The following is a 24,706-nucleotide window of genomic DNA, read 5'->3' as shown; positions in this document are numbered from 1 at the left end:
GAAATGTACCCGTTACAGTTTTCCGATGTTAACCAAAATTAGATCGTGCCCATAAATGACAGTCAATTTCCCTACATAATATTTAATTAAAATTCTTGGCAACTTCTAGTCAAGAACGCGCCAAACACCCACAACTGAATTCTACTTCTTACTTCAAATTGGCGTGAAATTTAGATTCTTGCTCTGAGGTAAAGATTTAGACCGGGGCGTTGGAATACTTTGAGAGCTGAAGTGTGTAGAGCAGCATTGCATTATATAATGATGAGCTTCGTAATTTGCACTGTTAACCAAATTCTATTAGTGGAATAACACCAAAGAAGAGGACATGACAGAGACATGCAGAAATGAGAAATGCGTGCAGAGGTTTAGTCGGAAACACGAAGCGAAATGAACATTTGCGTAACCCCAGAGGAAGATGGCAGGAAAGGTACGAACGTCAGAACGTTTTAACAATTAACACTGTACGAGCGTAAGAGCTGGCTCTAATGAACGCGGGAACGATCTTCTTTGGTCCACAAAGGTGAGTGATTTATTGACCAGCTCAAGATCGAGTTTAATTACTTAACAGGCATTAAAGTGCCGCACACGGGAAATCTGACAGAAATTCGCAGTCTAATGGTTGGCAAATCTGTTTAGAATTTTTGAAGATCCGAAGGCCAGCTGTCCTGATTACGATCTTTTCACAGTATCGGACACGAATTTTTGACGAAAGCTTGCGTTCCAGCACAAGACCCACTTTGCTTTCTATAGCGAATTAAAAGTGTCCAGTTTTTACTTCTCCGACAACGGGAAGGTCCCAGTAATACCAGAATAATGAATACACTTCCAGGTTCTGGCAGCGATGATCTGGTAACAGTGCAAAGAGACGTGTGACCGCTGTTTCTAAATGTCCCCAGGCGCTCTCCGATCTTCGGTCCGTATGACCTAGATCCACCATCAACCCCGCTCACTCACTGCTGCATGGTACAGACCCGTAGTTCCAAGACGACACGGGATTGGTTGACGACTTCAAGATGCATTTACAAGAAAAAATCTCGGTGCTGAGATATATTCTCTTTCAGGACACGGTTTTCACATTTACGTCTCAAGTAGTTGACGAGTGAAGGTGCCTGGCAAGAGCTCATACTCTGGGCGTCCAATCGAGTATTTCGCTTCGAACACAGGAGAGAGCCAGAGGTAAGTACAATCAGGAGACACTTCCTACCTTCAAAATTTCAAACGACTTGCTCCGTACGTTTTAACTATTTTACTTTTAACAGTTCAACGCTCCGGAAGACAAGTGTTTATAACGCGCTGACCGACCTTCTATACATACGTTAATTCATTTCTAAGACAGCACTGTGCGTATTAACTGATTTCTAACACTGACTGCAATTAATTTCTGTAATTCTAAAATAGAGTGTACGCTCAACTTAAAACGAATAACTTTGCAGCCTGTAACTTGTAAGTTTAATATTACTGGGGCCGTGCAGAATATTTTCAATCGTATATTCTTATACTTTAACATGCTTTATGTTACATTTTTACTCTGTGTGCATTTCGTACTTCGTACATTCTAATTTCGATTAGCGGGACCCAAGGCGGATGCCCCGCCCTAAAGAATGCCCTGGAAACACATAATAAAAATGCGACCCGAATGGAACTCGCTCAGGATCGTAGCAAGTGACGGCGTGAACATCGCAGAATTCTCATCATCAGAACATTCTTCCAGGCAATGAGCGGCATGACTTTGGCATTTTAGCTTGCTGTAAGGAAACGTGTGATGACACTTCGAGCACCACGGAAAACGAGAAAATCAAGTTATAGTATACACAAACGCAAAGAAACCAACGTTCCACCAAGTGTCGGGACTGGACTGTTGATCACCGGGTGTTCTGTGCACAAAAACATGACATGACGACGTGTCGACAGGAAAATTCTTGCAAAACGCTGATCACTGCTATTACGACAACAAACGACACAGAAACTGCTCAAAGAGACGCCCACGCGCGTGCTGCGTCTCGGATCAAAGGACTGCAGCACGCGCTCGGAGCTCCAGGCGTGTCATTAATCAATTGGAATCCGCCTTCTGTCGCAGTTCCGGTGCGCCGTTAACTGAAAATAAACGAAAATCTTGTTGGCTTAAGTCAGGTGATCTTGGAGGCCATATCTCGAAAACGAAGGTTCCAAGGACCCGCGGTTATACAGACGCTCCTAAGTGGTGGCTTCTACTTCAGAACGTATTACAGAACAGTAATTACGCGTTCTTTCAAAACGCGGAAGATCAGGAAACGGTTATATTATTTTATTTATTTTTCCTACTCTGACGGTAGAATTTAACTTTTTGGTATTTCAAAAACAGAGCGTTAAAGTGAGCATTCGGACAACAGAAAGCTGACGTGGGCATGAGGAAGGATTACTGTCTTCTGGGTTGTTGAGCCGTGTAACTGGTAGATGTTTATCGACGTTTCAAAGGTGTTTTCTGCCTCCATCATCAGGGCAATGAGGCAGAAAACTCATCTGAAACGTCGGTGAACTTACATAACGAGGGCCATCGTGATTTACAGAGGTTGTCTGGTGTTGTTTGGACGGGGGAGGCAAAAAATGCACGCAGAATTTGGTTGGGAAACCTGTCGGAGAGCGACGACTTGTAAGACGGAGTTTAATGCGGATCTGGCGCAGGGGTTAGGCCAGGGTGAAGTGCGCATGTGCCCCGTGTACTGCAGTGGAGACTCAGGACGAAGCAGATTCACTGGGGAAAGCAATCCAGTATTCTGAGAACGTCACTTTCTTCTTAACCTTTTCTTTGACCTACAATCGCCACTTGGGCGATTAGGCTAGTTGACCGCACGAACTCATAGTCTGTGGCGGTGAATGGAGGAGTGGAATTACGTCAAGGAGATCAATCACCGAAATTATGTAAATATGGATGGCAAATACGAAGCTGTTCATGAAAGTTTCATTTAGAAGATCAAGATCAGGAGAGTCCCAGGATTCGTCAGGAGGAGATACACAAATGGAGAATGTATTTTTCTATGTAGCATAAACTGGGGAAAAAAGTGTATGCATTTTTAAATGCGCTGATGCAAACAGTCGTTACCGGACAGCACAAGCCACATGAGGTAGCGAACTTCATGAAGAACATTCCTTGCGAAGCTGATAGTCGTTCAGCTAGTCAACAAATTATCCCGTCTTTTTTGAAACCTGAATTTTCATTGAGATATTCAGTCCCTGTGTACGGAGTACTGATAATCATTTATCGGACGTGAAAATACAACAGCTGACTAAGGCAATCAGCAGAAGGTGGGATCATCACAGTGGATACGATGATTTCTGTTCGTTATTTAATTCTGTTGACATTATGCGTCGTGAACTGTGTGATGAATGATGAATTTTTAATTTGTGGTTCATCTAACGACACTGTCAGCAGCCATGAACGTCGAATGAACCCGAACAATTAACACAGAAAATTGTGGGAAGAATCTGACCGAAGCTCTCATGCATTGCGTCGAAATGTGCCCCATTCCGAAGGTTACCAGTGAATCTAAAGACGTCGCCTGAGAACATACCAACACGTTTCTAATCGCGATTCGTATTGAACGTGGTTAGCATTCTGGTCTCGTTTTCGGGAGGTTCCGAGTTCAAATGCTGGCTGGCACGCGTCTACGAGGTTTCATCTAGTCCCTGCAGACAACTAAAGCATTCGTAGCTCTTGGAGCGGAGTCACAGCCTTCACACGAGTAACAGGCCCACGAAGTGTCCGCCGCTTCGTGGAACTCTCCAGCATCCGGAGCGCTTGCTTCCGTGAACCTAGCACCGGCAGAGTCTGACCGTGATTGCGGCAAAGTGTTTCAAGGTCACGTGAAAGCTTCGAACTGCGCGTTCTCTACGATCACCGGTAAATAAAGAGGACACTCAGCGTTTCTTTGCTTTTACATTTTCATCACAGGAGACAAATCTGTTCAATTTATGCTATATTATTACCTGAGGAACAATTTCATATTTCGACTGAGGTATTTACAAACTTAACACACTTTTTTTAGGGATAATATTACAATTATTGTATTTCTCTACATGCGCCGTGCGTCTGCACACCGAGAACCAATGTGCACGTGGCTGGGTCACGTGATCCGTTCGTACGATGATCATCACAACTACAAAACCTTCTAGTTAGAGCATGATAAGTTTTGAACCGGGGAGGATTTGAAAGGATGCGGACCCGGAATACGTATGAAGGAACTGAGGGTAATCGCAGATAGGAAGGCGACGTAGGAAGTGCACATGCACTCAACTGCCGTCATCAACTCCATGGAGGAGAGTCTTTCTCGAGAAGCTTTTAGACGCTCAGCTGGCAAACAAATTCGCCTACTTTTTATGGGACCCCCAATATTCAAATTTAATATTCTTAAAATCGCAGCGGCCCCATCATATGAATTCATCCTACAACCCATCATGTCATTCCCTTATGATTAATTTTAATGTTATCCTCCAATTTATGCCGAAATTTCTACAGGAATATCTTCCCCTCATCATTTCAAACTAAATTTCTGTACGAAACTCCTCGAGCGTGCTACGTGCCCCACCCATCTAATCTCCTCGATTTGATCCCCAAAGAGTTATTTGTAGAACAAATTCTGGGGGTAAAACTGAACTGATATGGACCGAAGTGAGCTTATCCCAGCAAACTTCTCCAATACCAAACGTGCCTCACATACGCGAAATATTTTCAGATATAAGACAACATGAGGAACAGAGGGGCATTCGGCCTCTAGTTTCACGGCAGCGTCCATCGTCCTCGTTCTGTGCGACGGACACATACACAAAGACTGTCTAAACGAATGACGAACACATGCATAAGATAGCTCTCACGTGTGCGCGACAGTGGACACCAGACCACTGGTGGACGCCGTATAAACAAACGAACCGCAACATTCGGTTCCTTCGTGCATTTTCACACGAGTAAAACAGGAGATGAGCGTACACATTACATTCATCGTTGTTGATCTGTGATTTATCGGTCGTGACCTGATTCAGCTCGCTGCTGACGGGTTCCATAAACGGCGAGGAATTTGAAGACGGCTGTCTTCTGGGTTGTAGCGCCAGACCACACGGCGCTGCGACCCACAAGACAGCCGTCTTCGTGGTCAACGCCGCGAAAACCTCAAATCCTACTTGGCCCGTAATTTGCAGACCAGATGGCACTGCATATGGATTTATCTTTTTTTCAAGGTCAGATCGTGTTAGCCTGCTGAAGCAGCCTCACTCTGACCGAGTTATTCATAAAACTGCTTGCTTACGACACACATTTTGAGATTGATAACGCTACAGCTGGAAAAAAGGGTTAGCTACTCCACGAGACACAGAAGTGAAAGCCAAGAGAAACTGAACTTGAGAGTGGGCGGATACGGCAATGTCTCAGCGCGAATAACCGAAATGTTGGCATTACTGCAAGGCAGCCGCTGCCGTCGCCTGACTTCAGCCTTTACCTAAGAAGCAGCGAAGTTGCAGTGTCTGAAACCCCTGAGGCATATTTGCGCTCTACGGTTCAACTGTGCGTCAATCAATCGATGAAGCAGAACTAGTCAATAAAAATCCCTCGTTTAGGGAAACCGAAGGTCCATTAGCACTTTTATAACAACTCACCACCACTAGTCCTTTGTCTGAACAAAACAGACCCAGTCCACACCCCTCCCTTAAACATTTTTTAAGATCAATTTTAATAATATCTAATTATTCGTGTTTTTTCCGTTTAATCACAATTGTATATAAATAAAATTATACATAAGATATTAAAATATCATTTACATATTTGGTACAACTTTTTACTACATGTTTCGGTTACATTGAACCATCTTCAGGTGTAAAGTTAAACCACTATCACTTCAAAATATACCCTCACTCCAATGAATTTGGAAGTAAACATCATCAGAAGTTACACAACAACAGTAGTTAAGTTGTAGTTTATAAGATTATAATTTTTAACTTTTAACTTTACACCTGAAGATGGTTCAATGTAACCGAAACATATAGTAAAAAGTTGTACCAAATATGTAAATGATATTTTAATATCTTATGTATAATTTTATTTATATACAATGGAAAAAACACAAATAATTAAATTTTAATTCACAATATGACGCAATTATATCAACTTTAATAATATCCTTCCACGGAAGCTTATGACCGGTAATTTCCTTCCAAGTTTCGTGACTAGTGCCACATGCCCCACGCCCACCCCCTCGGTTTAATTACACTAACAATATTCGCCTTACCACCCTCTTACGGAACACCCTTCTTCGTATTCCTGTAACGTGGAAGACCAAGTCTGAAGCTCGTAATATTTTACTCTTTTTGTTTATTTTGAACTGCTTCCACCATCACGGCTGAAGACGGAGGCAGTACGTTCCTCTGCAGGTCCACGCGACGTCACAACGACCACCACAAACGCCTGACTTCGAATCGTAGGCTGCGCTGCTAACAGTTCAGTGCAAGGGGAAATTTGTAGATCAACAGTTGTCATGTGGCTTACTTCAGAGTAACCCTTGAACTAAGTACGCCCATTAAGTGATCTTTCACAGTTCGTGGGACGAGTCAGTCTTCACATTGAAGTATTATTTACGCGTCTGAGCTGCACGTCTGATCACACCTACGCCTCGCCACGTTGTTAACTACGTCAAGGTTGCGTGGGTTGAAGGCTCAGATCACTATTGTTAACAGAATATTGGGTTAGTGAAATCAGAGGGAAAGCGGAAACTCCGTGGGCAATGAAGGCTGTAACCGCAGAACGGAGAACAAGCGACGGGAGCCATGTTATTGACACAGCAAAGAAACGAACGAGTTTAATCGCACTGAATGCCAGTTGTTGGTTTGTTCACGTTCCGCCTCAGCGAAAAACTTGTATTTTATTGGCGGCAACTGACAACGCGTGATTGGCTGTCCTGTTTCTCCGTCGCTGATAATATTGGACCAATACTGCCTTCGCGGTTACGCAGACATGTTAACACTGCGACTCCTACACTTTTATTAGGCCTAGCAACAAAACACTCGGCTAAGCTAAGCAAACGGTAACAAACACGAAGATGGCTGACTTCTGGGTTGTAGTACCGTGCAGACTGGTAGAAGTTTAGCAACGTTTCGGAGGTCCTTGCTGCCTCCATCATCAGGGCGATGGTCTGCAAGAAAGCAGTTTCTCGTCCCAGGGTGACTATCTTATTTCCCCTGTGCGATCATATCATGCAGGCTCGTGTGAAGATACCTGAAGTCTGGAGAAACAAACTGTCCCCATCTTCATCCCTACAGATGAAGACAGTATGTTCCTTCGAAACTATGGAACCTGCTTATGAGAGTACGCACCACGACCCAGAAGAACATCGCCATCCTGACCACGGCGAGAACGCCAAAACTCGCTCGTTTTCTGAGAGCGAAAAGGAAACTTGAGACCCCTGTGTAGCCCCTCGTCAGGAAGTGAAAACACTCGCCTCGTGGGTTTCTGAAATACACGACGCAATAATTCCACAAGACAAACCACATTTTTTAACGTTTTTCTGGTCATACTAAACAAGCCGGTGGGTTAATATTTGAACCATCCTGAGATGTAATATGCAGCTCCTCTTAGAAGCAAAGTTTCAGCTTCTCTTAAAGCCAACGCTCGAGCAAATATTAACTGTACGTTTCGGTAAGCTGTTAAACTAAGTACTGACACCTTTACGACAGCGGTTATTGTGTGCGAACCTTTTCCAACTAAGTCGTCGTATTAAATTAAGAAATATTGACTTTATTTAAACGCCAAAGCTCTTTCAAGTTAGCCCCCAAGTAGAGACGCGGTGCTGATGAGTGTACGACACATTTTACGTCGTGACCTGGTTGGACGCTCTGACGTACGGCTTCATCTGAAGCGCTGGGGGGGGGGATTTGTCTTACAAGTCGCTTAAAAACAAACGTCGATGACCGGTGGTGGCTTCCAAATACGTCAGCTTCTACCTTCCACTGTTTCACGTTTGTGACCGAGAAAACAGCTCTGGCTGATAACACTCACGTGAAACAGGCTTAAGTCTGTTCTGGTAACCGGTTTTTAGGTGTTGCGCGTGCTGGATTAATAAATACAACTGAACAGATTGCAGACGATGGGCCAACAAGAGACGAGTCTTTTTATTCAGTCGACCTGTTTAAGACATTCCGTGACTATGAGCACATTAAACAAATCAAATCTTCAACTGCAAAGAAACCCAAATAACTTAACCAGAATATGATTTTGACATTTTCTTCAGAACCAGATTTGACGTCTGCACACTGTCTGTCCTAGGACTCTGTCCACTGAATCATAGTGGGGTTGCCTCTATTCCGGGGGTAACTTCCCAGCCTCCGCAGGGTCTCGTCCCTGATAACAGGGTGCAGAACGTGAATGCGCCGATGACATTAAGATGGGACTGAGCATTCTTCCACCAGAAGTAAATAGCAGCCCCTGATCAGTTAATCAACCCTGTTTATTCGACAAAACACTATAATAAGACACTATGCAGATAACAACGTAAGTTTTCTCAATCTGTAATTCTAAACGAAATTTCCGTCCTCTTAAACGCAACTTACCTTGCATTTTAAACCTTCATGCGTTCTGAATCCTATCAGTTTTACAAACGCGATGCTACTGTAAATACCTTATATTTACTTCTACGCGACTTTTCTCGTGTCGTCCGCGGTGCTTATCTCAGCATGCCCCACGCAGACGTTACCTCGGCACCAGAGGGAAATGCGTGGCTAACTTCACGTTCCGCCCGTCTTATTCCCGGTGAAGCTAACTGGATAGGTCCCAGTGCCTATCCGGAGGCCACGCCGAGCAGAAAAGTCGAGCCTTGACGGAAATCTAACCTTGGCCTTCCCAGTGATGACGTGGCTAACCAAGTGACCTCGCCATGTACAACTTTCATGTTCTGTACATGTCCTCATGATTTCAGAGACTCAAACCCATACAGGAGAAAGTCGGTTCTAGAACAAAGGTCACCCCTTCCTGAGGTACTTCATTCAGCTGTACTAAAGTCGAAGTATCATATCGTCATCAGGTACAAAATGCAGATTAGGAGTTAAGAATACGGAAAGCCATATTTATGAATTCTAAATGAAATCTTTCTGAGCAATTCTTTATTATGAAAACAAACAGAAGAAAGTATTTTGGCCACAACTGGTATTAGATTTCAACGGCTCAGCTAGCAGTGATTTGAGTGCAATCGACGTTTCTGGGGTTTATTCGGCTTCGAGGACAAAGGGACAACGGAGCTAGCACTCAGCAGCGTCGCTGTGAGGCACGATACGTCTATTGCATCTGTTGCCCGCTCTCGGAACTATTATAAACGTAGGTTTACGTCTGTATACAGTCGGTAGAAATTGTGGCGGCACAAATCACTACTCAGCTTGTGTTAATGCTCGAGGCGTCTCTCGTCAAGCGCGAGAATAAGTTTCTTGAATACACATGACCCGCCTCCTAAATTTCTCGTACTGTCATTACATTCATGTTCATTGACTACTGCAAACGAGATGTGATTCAAAGTCAGGCTTTCATAACAACCGACAGGTTTTTTTTAAATTTAAATTAATTATATTTAGCTTAACGGCTCTACCCTTTAAGTTTTTCAACGAAAACTATGTAAATATTTCTCATCGTTTCCATGCGTACTGCAAGGCCCCCCCCCCCACCTCATCCCCTTGACTTCATCATCTTATATTTCATGACGACTAAAAATTGTAATTTCCTCCAGCCTTCCGTGACTTTGTTCCTGTTGGATCCAAATATTCTCAAACGCCTCTAATCTGTGCTCCCCCCCTTAACCTGAGACACCAGGTTCGACGCTTGTACAAAAAAAAGAACAATTAAATTATAGATTTATACATTTTAGTTTTCAAGGTTTTAGAAAGCTGATAAGAGGACAAAGGTTTATGAAATGCAGGGTAGGAGACTTTATCTAAATTTAGACTGGTCTTAATTTTCTCGCGAATGCAATTCTGATATCTTAACGATGTTCCTGAATATGTCAACTATTCCACGTTTTCAAAGGATATCTTAGCTGCGTGATTATCTTTATCACGTCTGAACTTAAACGTCAGCCAAATCCGATGAAGAGATCAGGAGTTGAAAGAGATAATTCTGACTCACAGGCAAAGATGGAAGGACGGACGAACGGACACAGAAGGCGAGCCTCGTCGTCAAGACGCCATCCGTTCTCGTCTGTCACTACACCTATCGATATTAGACGCGAGCAATTGCACCTATAGACAAATATTCTGTGCTGGGAAGAGTCTGAGACAAAACTCCGCCTCGGGAGAAGAAACGCAGAGGACTTACAACAAAGTTTTGCGTGCAGAGAGAACGAGAGGTCGCACACGTGGTCGACAGAATTCACTGGGCACAAACGGCGTTCTCCTCTCTTGTGTGTAACAACTGCACCCACTTTCAGCCGTCATGCTGTCACGACGTATTACCGTCATCAAATTAGTCGCCACTGAATTTCAACCTGCAGTGCCGCCAACCTTTACCACATTGATTACCCTTCTGATATAAACATAAATTGTTGAAGACGGCTACATTCCTCAGTCTGCTGGGAAATTCTTTCAGATTCACTATTGTGCCTTCAAAGCTGCATTCCAAGAGCACGGAAGAAGGAACAGTGCCATTGGACAGCCCCGACCTTCACGCAGACAAACGGCTCCTTAGTGGGTCAGAAGTAATGCACTCGATAACGGAAAGCGGCGATCGTCCCACTTCTACGCTAGAAAGCGACAAATTATCACGCGGATAATTTACTTGGTCATCTTACTAAAGACTGTATGAACTCTTTTAACAATTCTTTTGCACATTTTGGACCTTTCCTCATCCGTGCAGTGTTCGACCGCGTAATATTCTACATATAAAAAGTCCGAAAGTCACGCATCCTATTCTTGAGGCATGATCTGTTTGTAAAAAATAAGATTACACTGAAATCAGAAAACCATGAAAACTTCCTGTGACACGGAAATGCTTCACCAGTCGAGATATTGTCGACTTGTTTGCCACAGGAGAATCGGGAAACGCATTTCAAAACTCATTCTGGCAAGAGTCAAGTAAGAATGAGGTGCCAGGCGGCGTTCGACAATGAACACCCGTTGCACTTGTTAAAAAGACGCCCTCGTACTTCTGCTGTTGAAAGACAACCGACGGACTGGCGCGAGCGGGTTACAACATGACGCGACCTTCGAGGACTCTTGTATAATTGCGTTAATCTAATCGAAATATATTGAACTGCAGCCATCAGTGAATATTTTAATATGTGTTGCTCCATCTTTCCATAGCCATGGTTCCTGTTTCCTAATCAGAGGCGTCAGTCAGCTGCCAGACAAGGGTTAACACACGAATCACGCCATTTTAAATTACGTTTAATTAAGGTAGCATTTTTTTTTCGAAAATCTGCGAGCACACGAAGTTTCTTCGTCATGAAACAGCTCCGTCGACGTTGGTAAACCTGACAGCGAGGAGTTAAAAGCCACGAAGGAAGGACCGCACTGGGATGACATTCCGAAGAGATTCGGTAGCTGATGAAGGCACACACCCGGAGAGGGCGACACAGCAGGTCTACAAGGATTCTACTGCAGCAGTAGGACGGGGAGGTGCAACACCGTTAATTCTAAAGTCCGCCATTGGACATGATCAGGAACCAGTTCTATTCACCTTCCGTCTTCACAATCCATGTCTGTGTTGTCATCAACTCGTTCTCGGTCCCGCAATCTTGAGAATCTCCCTTCTGTGGCCCCTGCATGTCGCTCCACTATCCACACTAGCTGATGTGTATGGATAACGACGTTTCGGCCATTCTGCTTCCCGGAGCACGCTCTCCTCAATCGACCAGTAGAACATGAGACAGCGTTTCGTACAATTTTTACAACGAAACCAATGGCTAATTGTGCTGCGTCTCACGGCAGGCAGGCCAGATTAGCCGACGAGGAGCGAAGGACTGCGAGACGTGGTGTCCCCTCTCCTGGTGAACCCTTTGATGCCAAATCTACTCTGAATACTTAAAAGTTGAGTCCGCAACTCTGAAGGAAAGAGTACACTTGTCCTCTACAAGGTCGACTGGTCAACACCATTTAAGGAATTAACAGCTGCTTATTCTGGGAATCAAACGAAACCCCGCGTAGTCAGAACGCGGGGTTAAACTACGTGAACCACGACCTAAGGTTAACCCTATCAGGCAGCAGCAGATTTGAATGTCTATTAAATGAACCCCCATCACAGCATCAAAATTCCCAAGCCGCGATCAGGAACCGTCCCACTAGAAGATTTTAATGAAATTCGATTCAGAACGTGAAAGCGCAACAACTCTCAGTTTTACCAACATTACAGTTCACTTCTGTATGTAGCACAATCTTCACTTTCGGTAAAAGTTGTACACACCTGAAAATCTAACAGTCATTTTCGGACGTGACACAAAGACAATGACGGGCCGAAGCGTGTTGCTCCTTGGAGAACTCTGAATGGCTCTTGTAACATCTGCCAGAAGAACAAACTCGGCCTATATTTCTAGCAACACTTAAATTACTGAAAAGACGCAAATCGCCAGAAATTCGAATAAAATTAATTTAAGTTTGAGAGAAACTATTATAATTCTTAGAAACCTGTATTCCTTCCTGACGTTTCATTAACACGCGGCTGAAACTGGATTTTCATTTCAGTCTCGGGTTCAAATCTCTACTTAGTGACCGCTGGAACTAAAAAAGAGTTTCGTTGTTTTCTTCAGTCCCTTCAGGCAAATGTCGTGATGGTACCTCAAGCTAGACTGCGACCACTTCGTTTCCAGCACAGAAAAAAAGTAAAGCTGTCCACTATACGCCACGTAGGCACTTGGGGGGAGAGGCAGTATTGTTCCTACTCATTGAGTGGTGAGCATCACGCCCCGGCCGGCTTCACCCCCGGGAAAGGAACCCAGTACCCATTGGATAGGAGGCTGGGTGGACGCGGAGGCTGGAGGAAAATTTTTCTGTCCCCGTCGGGGATCGAACCCCGGTCGTCCAGTTCACTTATACTTACTCTTGGTCTTTTCAGACAGGCGTTTGAAATGGCACCGAACCTAACCACAGCAACTGCACTCTTTCTGGCGGAGACGGAGGGCTCTGTGGTGTACCAAACCAAGTCTCAAAAGCCAGCGTCGGTAGCTCGGTCGAGATCGGCGCTTCAGAAGGATCAAGTGGAGGCAGACGAGCCCGCGAAGCAGTACAAGTGGAACATACGTTGGAGGAACGTGATCGCGTTCCTTTATCTCCACATATTCAGTCTGTACGGGCTGTACCTCACATTCACAGCCGCGAAGTTTCAGACCATCATCTGGAGTAAGTGCAGTCAAACACTGAACAACCTTTTGAACTGAACGCAACAAAATCATAGGAAAAAGCGCCCAGCTCATGGGCCCTCGCGCGGCGCACCCTGGGCGGGAATCGTCTCCGAGGAGGCACAGTCCACAGTAACAAAACGATTTCAAACCCGTTAAAAAAATCAGATGATCCTCCGTGCATTATTTGTTGATCATATTCGGGTGAAATAGCGAGAAACGTCAATTTTAACCTTCAGGATGTGACCCCGACCGACTCACTTTCTTCACAGAGTTCAGATAACCCGGATTTTTTAAAGGCGGGTTCTTTAAAATTACATTTGCAAGGCTGTTCATTGCATGTCAATTGTTACAATTTCCAGGATAAGGAAACGCTGCTACCAATATTTACGTTTACTTGTTTCATTGAAATGCACACGTCTGTCTTTGTGTGCCAACAGCCTACGCGTTCCTGTCTGCTGCAGGGCTCGGGGTGACGGCGGGCGCCCACAGACTCTGGTGCCACCGCTCCTACAAGGCCAAGTGGCCACTGCGCCTTCTCCTGTGTATCTTCCAGACGGCCGCATTTCAGGTATTACGTAAAAGTAGTAAAGCTGCCCCGTTACACGCCCCGGCCGCCCTTTAAGGACCCCGGTACCCATTGTAGAGGAGGCTGGATGGGCCCCAGAGCCGGTCTGGACGCAGAAGCTGGTGGAAAAATCCTCTGTCCCCGTCGCGGATCGAACACCGGTCGTCCAGCCCAATAGCCAGTCACTATACTGACTGAGCTACACGGCGCACTTGTGAGCCCGTTTAGTCCGGTGGAATTTTGCCGACATTTCAGAAATTCTTCCTGCCCGCATCATTTAAGCACCTCCGAAGTGTTGGCAAACTACTACCAGACTACACGGCGCTACAACCCAGAAGACAGCCATCTTCGTACTCACCGCCGTAAGAACCCATACCCCGTGCACGAGTGACGGTGTGCCCATGCGTATCCCCCCCCTCCCTATTCCTGAATGGAAGACGTTGGTCTTCCGAATCAGGGCCCCGTCCAATCAAGAATCCAGAGGTGCGTTTCCTCGAGTAGGCTTATGGCCCAAGATGGTCGGACTAAGCAACTCACTCATGGTAGTTCATTACGATAATCTGCATTTGTCTAGCGTTCATGAATGGCTTCTGAAGTAGATCACAATACTTTCTACCGGGGTGGTTTCATCACAGCGACAATAAACAACGAGCAATTAATCATCTCATGCTGTTTCAAGGTCAAATGTAAAACGACGCCTTTCCCTGAGCACCTACTTTCATTTTGCCTCATGACGCGCATAACCGCCAGTATAATACCGTGTTTTATTGTTAAGTGTGTCAACAAAACGGTTCGTCATCGCTTTCAAATGCACAATAGCTGACTGAGGACTGATCGGCAAAGAGTTCCCAGCGAAATCTACGACACACGCGGTCGAGTGATTACTCAGCAGTCCTGCTTCGTTTTAGGGAGGCCTGGTTCAAGTCTCGGTGCAGGGGACAGGCTATCCTAACGACTTTCTTCCTCAGAGTCTGCAGGCTAATACCAGAATAACACCTTGAATTAGCTGCGGAATAGCGACACATTTCAAACACGAGACAGTTCCGTAATTCACTTTCTGCTTCTACAACACCGTCGAGGCTTTGGAGTTCTTTTTCATATTCCGTGTTTCATTAATGAACGTACGTCAATTAGTCTTTTTCCCGGAACACATCGTTTCAATTATTTTTAATTTCATATGTTTATTTCATTACACATATACAAGACAAACTCCACGTGTCCGTTGCTCAGCTCCTCAAGATAATGTAACATGTCACGGAATGCGAAGGTCCACTGCCATGTTCACAAGAACCCGTAAATAGAGCAGCAGTTACCAAATCGCATGTTTCAAGGTCACAACAAAATCACGCAACGCGAACACCGGAGCCAAGGCTAGTGAGGACAGCTCGCAACTCGCAGCACAGCGAAGCTACCAACACCACTGGACTGTCGTCTTAGGGCCGCGCGGCAAAGGGGTTAAGTCCTTCCGTGGCCTTGAAGCATCGAATTTAGTGACGGCTGCTACAGTCTTTGTCATAAGCGAGATTGTTAAGTCCACAGAATTGTAAAGTATTTCTTTGATAACTATTTTAAAATTATCATCACATCTACCCTTTCTGGTTTTCTGACTAAAATGTTGCGCATGTTTCTGATCTTTCCCTCGACTAAAGTCGATCTATTTGAATCACCCCCGATCTATTCCAGAATCACATTTATGAGTGGGTCCGCGACCACCGCGCACACCACAAGTTCACCGACACGGACGCCGACCCGCACAACTCGACGCGGGGTTTCTTCTTTTGTCATATCGGCTGGCTCATGGTGAGGAAGCACCCGGACGTCAAGGCAAAAGGCAAGACCATCGACATGACCGACCTGGACAGCGACCCCATCGTCGTCTGGCAACGCAGGTAAAAACACCCTGCAGACAAGACAGGCCTACGTACCAGTGAATGAGAATGATTTAAATTTGTATTATCCACGAGACAAGAGTCCACCGCGGCTCAAATGCATTCTTTGCACCCAGTCCCTTGTTACACCCTCGCATTCACTCCGTACGAGGTGCGATCGGAAAGTTTCAAGACTGTGTCAATAGAGGGCGAACCGGATGTAGTACGAGCTTCTGCCGCTAGGGGGTGCGGCCTACATTCATAGTGAATCAGTGTGCCAGCCGGCATCATCGAATTAGCATTTGTTTCTTAGTTACGGGCGTTTTGGTAGTGCATTACACCGACCCTCCTGCGATTTCGGAATGGCGGATTTTCATGAACAAATCAAATTTTGCCAAAGACTCGCCAAAACGGCTACGGAAACCTATGAAATGCTAAAGCAAGCATTTGGGGAGTCCGCAATGGGCCGTGCACAAACTTTTGTGTGGCATTCACGTTTTAAAAATGGCCGAACCTCTGTCGATGATGACGAGCGTTCTGGACGACCATCTTCGAGCACAACGCCCGAAAATGTTACGAAGATCGACGTCGTACCATCAACGACTTGTGCGACATTGTTGGGATAGGCTATGGGACCTGTCAGCTGATTCTAAAGGAAGAACTCCACATGCGACGCATCCTGTCTGAGGACCACAAGCAGAATCGACTTCTCGTTTGTCAGGAGCTCAAAGATCTTGCAAGAACCGACCCCAACTTCCTTTCTAAGCTCCGTGTGACTTCTTCCTCTTGCCAAAGATGAAAATTCAGCTAAAGGGAAGGAGATTTGAGACGATAGAAGAGATTCAGGCAGAATCGCAGATGGTGCTTGACAGGCTGACAAAGAAAGATTTCCAGGGATACTTCCAGGCTTGGCAGCGGCGCTGGGATCGTTGTGTTCACTCCCAGGGGAACTACTTCGAGGGTGATGGATGAATTTAATACCTGAGATAAGTGTACGGGTTTTTATAGGCGCAGTCTGGAAACTTTCCGATCGCACCTCGTATAGACTACGCAAATAAATCGTTATAGATCTTTGTGACTCTTATCATGACGGTTCGCTAACCAGAAGCACGAAAAACTAAGAATGCGCTCACGGAGACAAAAATGACGCCTATCTCGACCTCCTACTGTCACTGCAGACCAAATTTAAAGCAAATACAGGGGTTTTAAAAACGCGGCCAATGACACGCAAACAAAAGCTTATCTGCGTGCGACACTCGTATATTTTTGAAATGCTGCGAGATGAAAAATACTGCAGTCAGCCTAAGATCGGAAGACACGGCTGACAGTTTCTGGCAGACGGGTCTACTGCCAGCATCGTTCAGTCTAATGAAAGTTTGTCAGATCAGGACGCGTCCTACTGAGTCATCTGAACTGCAACGACGTAAAATAAACGTAATATTTGGAGATCAATGAACCGTTTTCGCGTGTAAGTTAGTAAATATTTTTAATAAATTTCCAGGAATGTCAACAGGAAATGCGGATGTGGCACTGCGTTCGGAACTCCTCCCGGTCGGAGTCACATGACGTGCAGCGTGTGGACTAACCTAGTGAACACGAGGCGCAAACTATTAAAATGTTATTAGTAAAACTAGGCTAAAGGCATTAATTGTTAAGTAGGCACCATTGTGTTACTCGGCGTACTGGGTCTGAAGAAAATCTGGCATCTGAAGTTTATACCAGAATCATTAGTTAAGATTGGCAACACTGATCCCCCCCTGTTTCGTTCCGACGTCGAACGCTAATGCTCAGAACGACGCCAGACCTCATCCGTGTTACGGAGGTCTTGGGTTCTATTCCCTGACTACAGGCCGGTTGAGCAGTTTTAAAATCTCCGTGGTTTCCGTCAATTCCGACAAGGAAATGCCGAGATTATATCTTCAAATAGTTCGGGGCCGCCTCGTTCCGGATTCTTCCGAATTCACATTTAAGGTCCAGATTCCCATTGCAGGCCGTGTGATCTGTGTTTTTGAGGAAGGGTAACGAAGCATACAAAGAGACTAAGAACGCGACCCGGATCAAACAACATGAGTTTAAACAGATGTCGTTAAAATTACTCAAAGATTCGCAAGTCACTCCGAAAAATGAGATTACCAAATTGCAACGAATTTTACGTCGTGTGAATTGACAACTGACTGGCGTTGACGTTGCAAAAAGTAGTGCGGGCGACAAGGATTAATTAATCTCCATTACTTGAATATCAACTCTGGGTGACACACATCAGCTTCAGGTCTAAACGATGTTAATTTCTTAGGCGAGAACATTGACACCATAAAGAAGCACTCCAAACCAGTACTAGGGGATTTCGAGTTGGATGGTCTAGACGTAAACAAAGCGGAAATGTAGAACACGCTCATAACATTTGAATGGTCTCAAATGGAATGAGTGCGAGAGTTCGTGTCGACTGGAGGAATCTGACTCAGGACAGGCGCCTACGTGAGGATTTTGTGATCATGATATTTCGAGTTTTATGAAAAAGGGGGCACTTGTAGATAGCTCAGCGTCGGTTATCGCGTTCAGAACCTTCATGGCTCAGGAGTGGCGACAAATGTGCCTGTGCTTCAAGGCAGTGTTCGTCCAAGAGTTCCTCAAGATCCACGTTACGTAACAGTGGATCCTCTCGTCTGCATTTAGTTCGCCATTTGTAAGAACAATGCAACAAGCATCTTCCGTTTTTATGGAACCCAATTTTCTTTACAGTATTCACAAAAACCCACTAAGCTCAGATGACACCAATCCACACCGTCTTTCACGAAGTTCCGTTTCATTAACATCCTCCCACCTATGCCTATTCCTTCCTGATTTCTGATACAAATTTAAATCATGTCTCAGTCTTTCTATACGTGCTACATACCCGGCCACCCCATCTTCCTTCATTTAAACATGACAGTAATAATCTGTTTGGTGCAGAGTACAAATCATCAGGCATCCCACTATGCAAACTTCTCCACCCCCTTGCGACTTCCTTCCGCTTCGGCCAGCGCCCTTGTCCCTCGACGTGCATTTCAAGCGACTGACCATCTCCGTTCCCTTGCTGCACAGGACGTATCTCGTGACGATGCCTTTGCTGTGCTTCGTGCTGCCCGCCTGGGTCCCAGTCTACTGGTGGGACGAGGACCCCTGGGTCTCGTGGTACGTGGCGTCTGTGATGCGGTACACCCTCCTGCTGAACGGCACCTGGCTCGTCAACAGCGCGGCGCACATGTGGGGCAACAAGCCGTTTGACGAGTAAGCAACCTCGACGTGTTTCGTGCTCTCATGCGGTCTCTCAGGGCGAATTTCAGGTTTGCCCGACCGCCTCACTCCAAATGGCCCCTCCATTCATGGTCATATTCGCATCCAATTCAGAAGATTCATTAATTCATAAATGTTTGACTTTCAGTAATCCGAGCTTTATTTTTTTAGATCTACTGAATTCGCCACATCGCACGCAAGAAAGTCACATTGTCTTATTTGTACTTTTTATTATACGAATTATTTAACGATAAATAAATACGAATTTCTTAAAGTTGCATTGCCTACGGGATGTGGTGATTCGACCAACACTCGGCCGTTGTTGTCATAAAACAAATGTTTCAGAATGCAACTTCGTATCTCTTACTGTTACTATCAACGCCACTAATTTCTGCTTCAGAGTTCCAAATATAACTTTGATGTTATTTAATAATTAATATAATAAATCAACTGTCGGTAATATTTCACACGAGGGTAACGCCACAGTCAAAGTAATTCAGTACTACAAAGCCGCCAAAATAATCTGCTCCATCCAGGAGGCGTCTTCGTTCTAGATGTGACGACGACAAACTTCTGAAGAAGGTGTTTTTCTGAGGCTCCCTTAATTTCGCCGTAATTATACACTAATAAACTCTCCAACTTGTAAGCGAAGTTTCCGAATATCAACTAACCGCAAGTGCATAGCTTCAAAATTTCAACTGTGAACTTGGTGGTAACACTCAACACACCGGCCCTGCAGACACATCCAGTTGGCTCATGCGAAAAGTCTGCATACACGCAAATACCACACGACACACTGTCTGGGTCATCACTGTCTATGTCTAGCGTTTCACTGGCTGGTAACCACGTACACGTTCACGCGGCATCACAACCCGGAACACAATTTCGACCACCGCGAGAAGCCCAAATGTAGGAACAAGAAATGGGATTTGAGGGTGTCGACTGAATAGCTTCACCACGGAAAACATGATTTAGTCAGACAATACTCTCTGCTGAATTTCGTGGACGCGGTGCTCGGCTCTAAATGTTTTACGGCGACCTCAGATCTCTTGTCTAAAGGCAACAATTGTTTGATACAGGAGCATCAGCGCCGTGGAGAACCTGTCTGTGGCAAGCATCGGGTACGGCGAGGGCTGGCATAACTACCACCACGTCTTCCCATGGGACTACAAAGCAGCCGAGCTCGGGACCTACAGAGCAAACCTGACCACCGGCTTAATCGACTTCTTCTCTCGCATCGGTTGGGCTTACGATCTGAAGACCGTGTCCGTCGACATGATCAGGCGACGCGCGGCCAGGACTGGAGACGGCAGCCGCCACGCCGACGCGCCCCTGGAGGAGCTGCACGAGACGGACAACGGCATCTGGGGCTGGGGGGACAAGGACATGTCCATCGAGGACATAAAGGAGGTGCAAATATACAACAGATGCGACTGACAAGCACCTCTCGCAGTGGAGTAATCAAATGGAGCTGGATTACACTTTTTAAAGAATGGCTGGCGTTCAGTAGATTCACGCAAGATGGACATAAAACTACTAGCGATCGGGTTTAATCACGGTCTTGGGAGAATGCTTTTATTGTTCCAAAACTACGTGACACTGAAAGTTACACGCAACCCCCCCCCCCCCCCCACCCGCTATTCTATTGGGCAGAATGTGCTGAAGAATCTACACCCAACATTAACTAAAATAAATTAAGTTCATTTTTCTCTTTGTTTTCAAGGCAATGCTGCTGCTATTTCCCTGAACCAAAACAAAGGCGGGGTGTATTTAAAGGTAATTTATTCAAAAGGCAATCTAAATTAATCTTAAAATAAACCGATTTAGGTACTCAAAGCTGCGCGTGGCATATTAATGACGAATCTCGACTTTCAACGTGAAATCCAACTCCCACCTCAATAGAAGGCTTAAGCCCTTTCAGACTTTATGTGATGTTAAGCAGTCCAAGACTTAGTCGTTAACACAAATAAATCAGTAGTAATTAGCGAATAACTTGTTTTAGTTCATAATGAATAATTCTCAGATCCATAATATCTGAAGTTAGGTTAGGTACGGTTATTTAAAATGTGAAAAAAGTGTAAGAGAGAGAGAAATAATTATTTATTGTAATGGTTTTTATTTCTATTATGTATATAATTAGCTTAAAAAGTATAATATACGAAAAATTGCCAAATTTTGACTGATACTGTGACAGGTCACGTGTCTATTTGTAAAAGAAGACGCACTTCACCTACTGAGATCACTGGAAAACGAGAACAATGTCGGAATGTCTTGGCCCATGATAAATTGGAAGTGAGTTATCTCTTGCGATGTTCTTAATTCCTCTTTGTTAAAATTTATATACAGACGTATTAATTGTTGATTTCGAATTATTCCAATGTAATACAACAGATAAATAAATATTTGCTACATAGTAACGAATTTGTACTGTTAAGTTTCCATTCAAATCCACTACATGCAACAAGTGTCGTCGGCGACTTTGGTGGGTAAACACGGACGTTCCTGACTCAACAGCTGCCGAAGAACAACTTCAGATGGTAATGGAGTCCAAAACCAGCCTGTTCACGGAATGCCAGACCTCCATCGTACTCCCGGAGGATATCCGGATTAAAATGTCCTATCTGAGTTGTACTCGGTTTCAGTGATCGACCTCCGAATGGATCTCTGCGTGGTCTAAAACATCATGCGAGAATGGTCGAAACGTCACTCGATCCATATGAAAAATATTCACCGATTGATGCAATTCAGTTCAGTCCGACTGGTTTAATAAACGCGTAATTTCGCTGTGACTGCGTTTCCCGATTCTCCTGTGGCAAACAAGTCGACAATATCTCGACTGGTGAAGCATTTCCTTGACACGGGAAGCGTGTAGGACAGAAAGAGTTCCGGTCGCCCTTTGGTGTTACATGGCAATAGTTTAGACTTTATCCGTCAAAGTTGATAGTGCTCTCCTCCGGACTCAAGAAAGCTCGTGAGGAAAAACGGTTTCAGTACTGCAGATGCTTTATACACTTCGTTCGTAGGAGTACAGACATTTCAGAGAAAGTTCTCTCTGTAGGATTTGATGTTTTCATGGCGGTGAGTCCGAAGATGGCTGTCTCCTGGGTTGTAGCGCCGTGTAGTCTGGCAGAAGTTTACCGACGAGATCCTTGCTGTCTCCATCATCAGGGCGATGAGTAAGCCAGGGGACAGTCATCTTCAAAATGTTCTTTCGTGATGAAGTGTGGTTCCACCTAACTGGATACCGCATTTATCCTGAACTCTGCGCAGTGGCGCCACTGTGGCCTCTGGGAGTTAATGAGTAAAAACGACAGACATGTTTCGGTCGATTTCGATAATCGATCACGAGTCCTTGTGCTTCTACGAAGCCAGCTGTTTTCTGGTCACGTGCTACTTCCTAGCCAAGATGTGACCTTCGACATTTACTAATGGCCGGAGAATTGCCTATGTGTGGGGGAGAATGCAATTATTTGTGTGGAGAGACCAAAATTATTTCCCGAATTTCACCGAAACTGAAGTCCCACATTTCATGATTCATGTTCAGGCAATCTCGTGTTGTTACATGCGTGTTCACACACGGACGGGCGGACAAAGTGTGCTTCACAGGAGTGGAAACGCGACTAGAAAGGATAAATACCGCAGGGAAATGGTGTAGAGTACTTTACGCGACCCAAAGGCAATCTTTTATGGGTCCACGAAAGCTGAAAATGTCTTTACCAGCTGCGAACTTCCCAACTTTTGACATAAGGTACGTTCCGCGCAGATAGTCATCTAGCTAGCTGTCTGACCGGTTAGTCCGTCATTAATCTGTGACAGAAATTATGATAATTATGCCTGGTGATTTATCGGCCTGTTGAATGTTTAAATTCCTGCGATAACTCAGAACGTCGCACAATCTGGAGAGAGATTGTTCATAAACAAATTATCGGTTACAGAAGTCGCGCTGTTACGAGTAATGAATGAAATCACGCCATTCTCATGACGCACTTGCGACATCTGCTCTGAAAGGTTATCAGTGTATACATTATGGTTCCGTTACGAAAGACCATCGCTTGAGCGGCTTTGGATCTGAAAGAATCATCTCAACAGTTCTACTGTAAACAAAACAAGGGTCAAAGCTGTGTTCTCCAGACTGGATGTCCCCCCCCCCCCCCCCAAACGCGTTCTCTGCAGTTTCTGCAAATCTGATTGATGAGAACTTCTTCACTGCCGATACAAAATCTGCCTATCACTCACACTGCAATGTTACCGACTTAAATTACTCACAGCATTCGTCTTTGAACCTAGGGTCATTTAACTTGAACATTTGCCTTCATTTGCCTCTCGATATCAAAGTACGACCCGTACGACGTAGTACGCCGAACGAATATGAGATAGGCCTCCGCGCTCAGGGTCTCTTCAATGAAACCTGCTTCAGTTATCAACTTAAATAATTGATTTTGTTCCGGAGGCTTGTTCGCCAGAACTTCTTCCCATGCTGTAACTACGCGGTTTCTCATACTAAATAAACTACGCAGGGCATCATCGCTAATGTGATGCTCATTTCGTTTTTGCACTGATGCGATCCTGGCTCACTGTTGCGTCTAAGGGCGGTATCGCACTAGGATGCCAACGGGAGGCCATGGCGCAGCTGCCAGCATCTCGGCCAAACTTAATGCATTAATTTAGTAGTCATATATCGCACGTGGCATCCGTCTGGCATCGCTGCCAACCAAGATGCCAAGTTCAAATGCTACTGGCATCGCTGCCAAGGCCAAATCAACATCACATGACAGTCTGGCCAGTCCATTGACGTCCGTGCTTGAATGTGATTGTGTGTATTTCTGTTTCTTCCAAACGTGGATAATTTCGACACCGAAAGATTGATAATTGAAATTCAGTCCCGACCATCACTAAGGGATTCATCTGCTATTGAATACGCAAACCGGGACTTGAAAAAAAGAAACTGGGTAGAACTTGTGGAAATATTTGGAGGAGATTTATTTACAGTAGAAAAGAAAGAATTAGCTAAGAAGTGTTTCTATGGCTTTATTTGTGGGGCCGCTTTCCAATATGGCAACTTGATTTTTAAGTTTTTTTGTTTAGCAATCTATATATCTATCTATATATCACAAATAACGTGAATTAAGAAGAAACCTGCTTTTATAATGTTTTATTAAATAAAGTTTGTTCATGTAATATTACATGTGATTTGCAAGAACTGAAATATTTCAAATTCAATAATGGTATGCACGTGCAAAGTGTGTGTATGGAGATTTTTTTTTTTTACTTATTTCTTTGTTACAGAATTGAAATTCACTCCAGGTATGTAGTTTTGATAAAGGTAAATCTCATTTTCTCAAAAGCGATAAAAGTGGACATTTCTCCTTGCTAATAGCCCTTCATTTCGTGATCTCATAATGTTGATCCATCTGTTCGCTCGACTGGCGTCGAAAGCTGGCAGCTTGTCTGGCAGCTGGACGCCATGGCATCGCTGTTGGTGTCGCTGCCATGGCATTCTATTGCGATACCGCCCTAAGGTTCGGGGATCAAATGTGAGGCAAACGGACGAAGGCAAGAAGAAAAAAACTGGCAGAATTTTAGTGGCGAAATCCCTTCGAAAGCGACTGCTCCCGGTCAGAAGGAAGATAAGGACGGGGGAATGATATTAAAATGGAGTTTGTGGGGGTGAG

At 44.8% G+C, this 24,706-nt stretch overlaps 1 protein-coding gene across 1 annotated transcript; it reads left to right on the top strand.

The window, feature by feature from the left end:
* Window positions 1-1,044: 1,044 nt before the first annotated feature.
* Window positions 1,045-21,451, top strand: LOC110840403 (acyl-CoA Delta-9 desaturase-like). Its single transcript, XM_087344032.1, has 6 exons — window positions 1,045-1,176; window positions 13,043-13,326; window positions 13,766-13,896; window positions 15,577-15,782; window positions 18,843-19,028; window positions 20,114-21,451. Exons 2-6 carry the CDS (start codon window positions 13,056-13,058, stop codon window positions 20,469-20,471), a joined length of 1,152 nt encoding a protein of 383 aa, XP_087200158.1. The 5' UTR covers window positions 1,045-1,176; window positions 13,043-13,055; the 3' UTR covers window positions 20,472-21,451.
* Window positions 21,452-24,706: the final 3,255 nt, after the last annotated feature.

This window comes from Zootermopsis nevadensis, unplaced genomic scaffold (genome assembly GCF_977971745.1).
Source record: "Zootermopsis nevadensis isolate Lab colony 2312 unplaced genomic scaffold, Znev_1.0 Znev_ptg000007l, whole genome shotgun sequence".
In the NCBI taxonomy this organism is placed as follows: domain Eukaryota; kingdom Metazoa; phylum Arthropoda; class Insecta; order Blattodea; family Termopsidae; genus Zootermopsis; species Zootermopsis nevadensis.
This window is presented reverse-complemented; position numbering and strand designations above follow the sequence as displayed.

Bases quoted from the DNA above. Each gene is read 5' to 3' on its own strand.
- LOC110840403 (XM_087344032.1), top strand. From the start codon at position 13,056: ATGGCACCGAACCTAACCACAGCAACTGCACTCTTTCTGGCGGAGACG. The intron at 15,783-18,842 runs GTAAAAACACCC...CTTGCTGCACAG, and splicing joins ATCGTCGTCTGGCAACGCAG to GACGTATCTCGTGACGATGC. The intron at 19,029-20,113 runs GTAAGCAACCTC...TGTTTGATACAG, and splicing joins GGCAACAAGCCGTTTGACGA to GAGCATCAGCGCCGTGGAGA.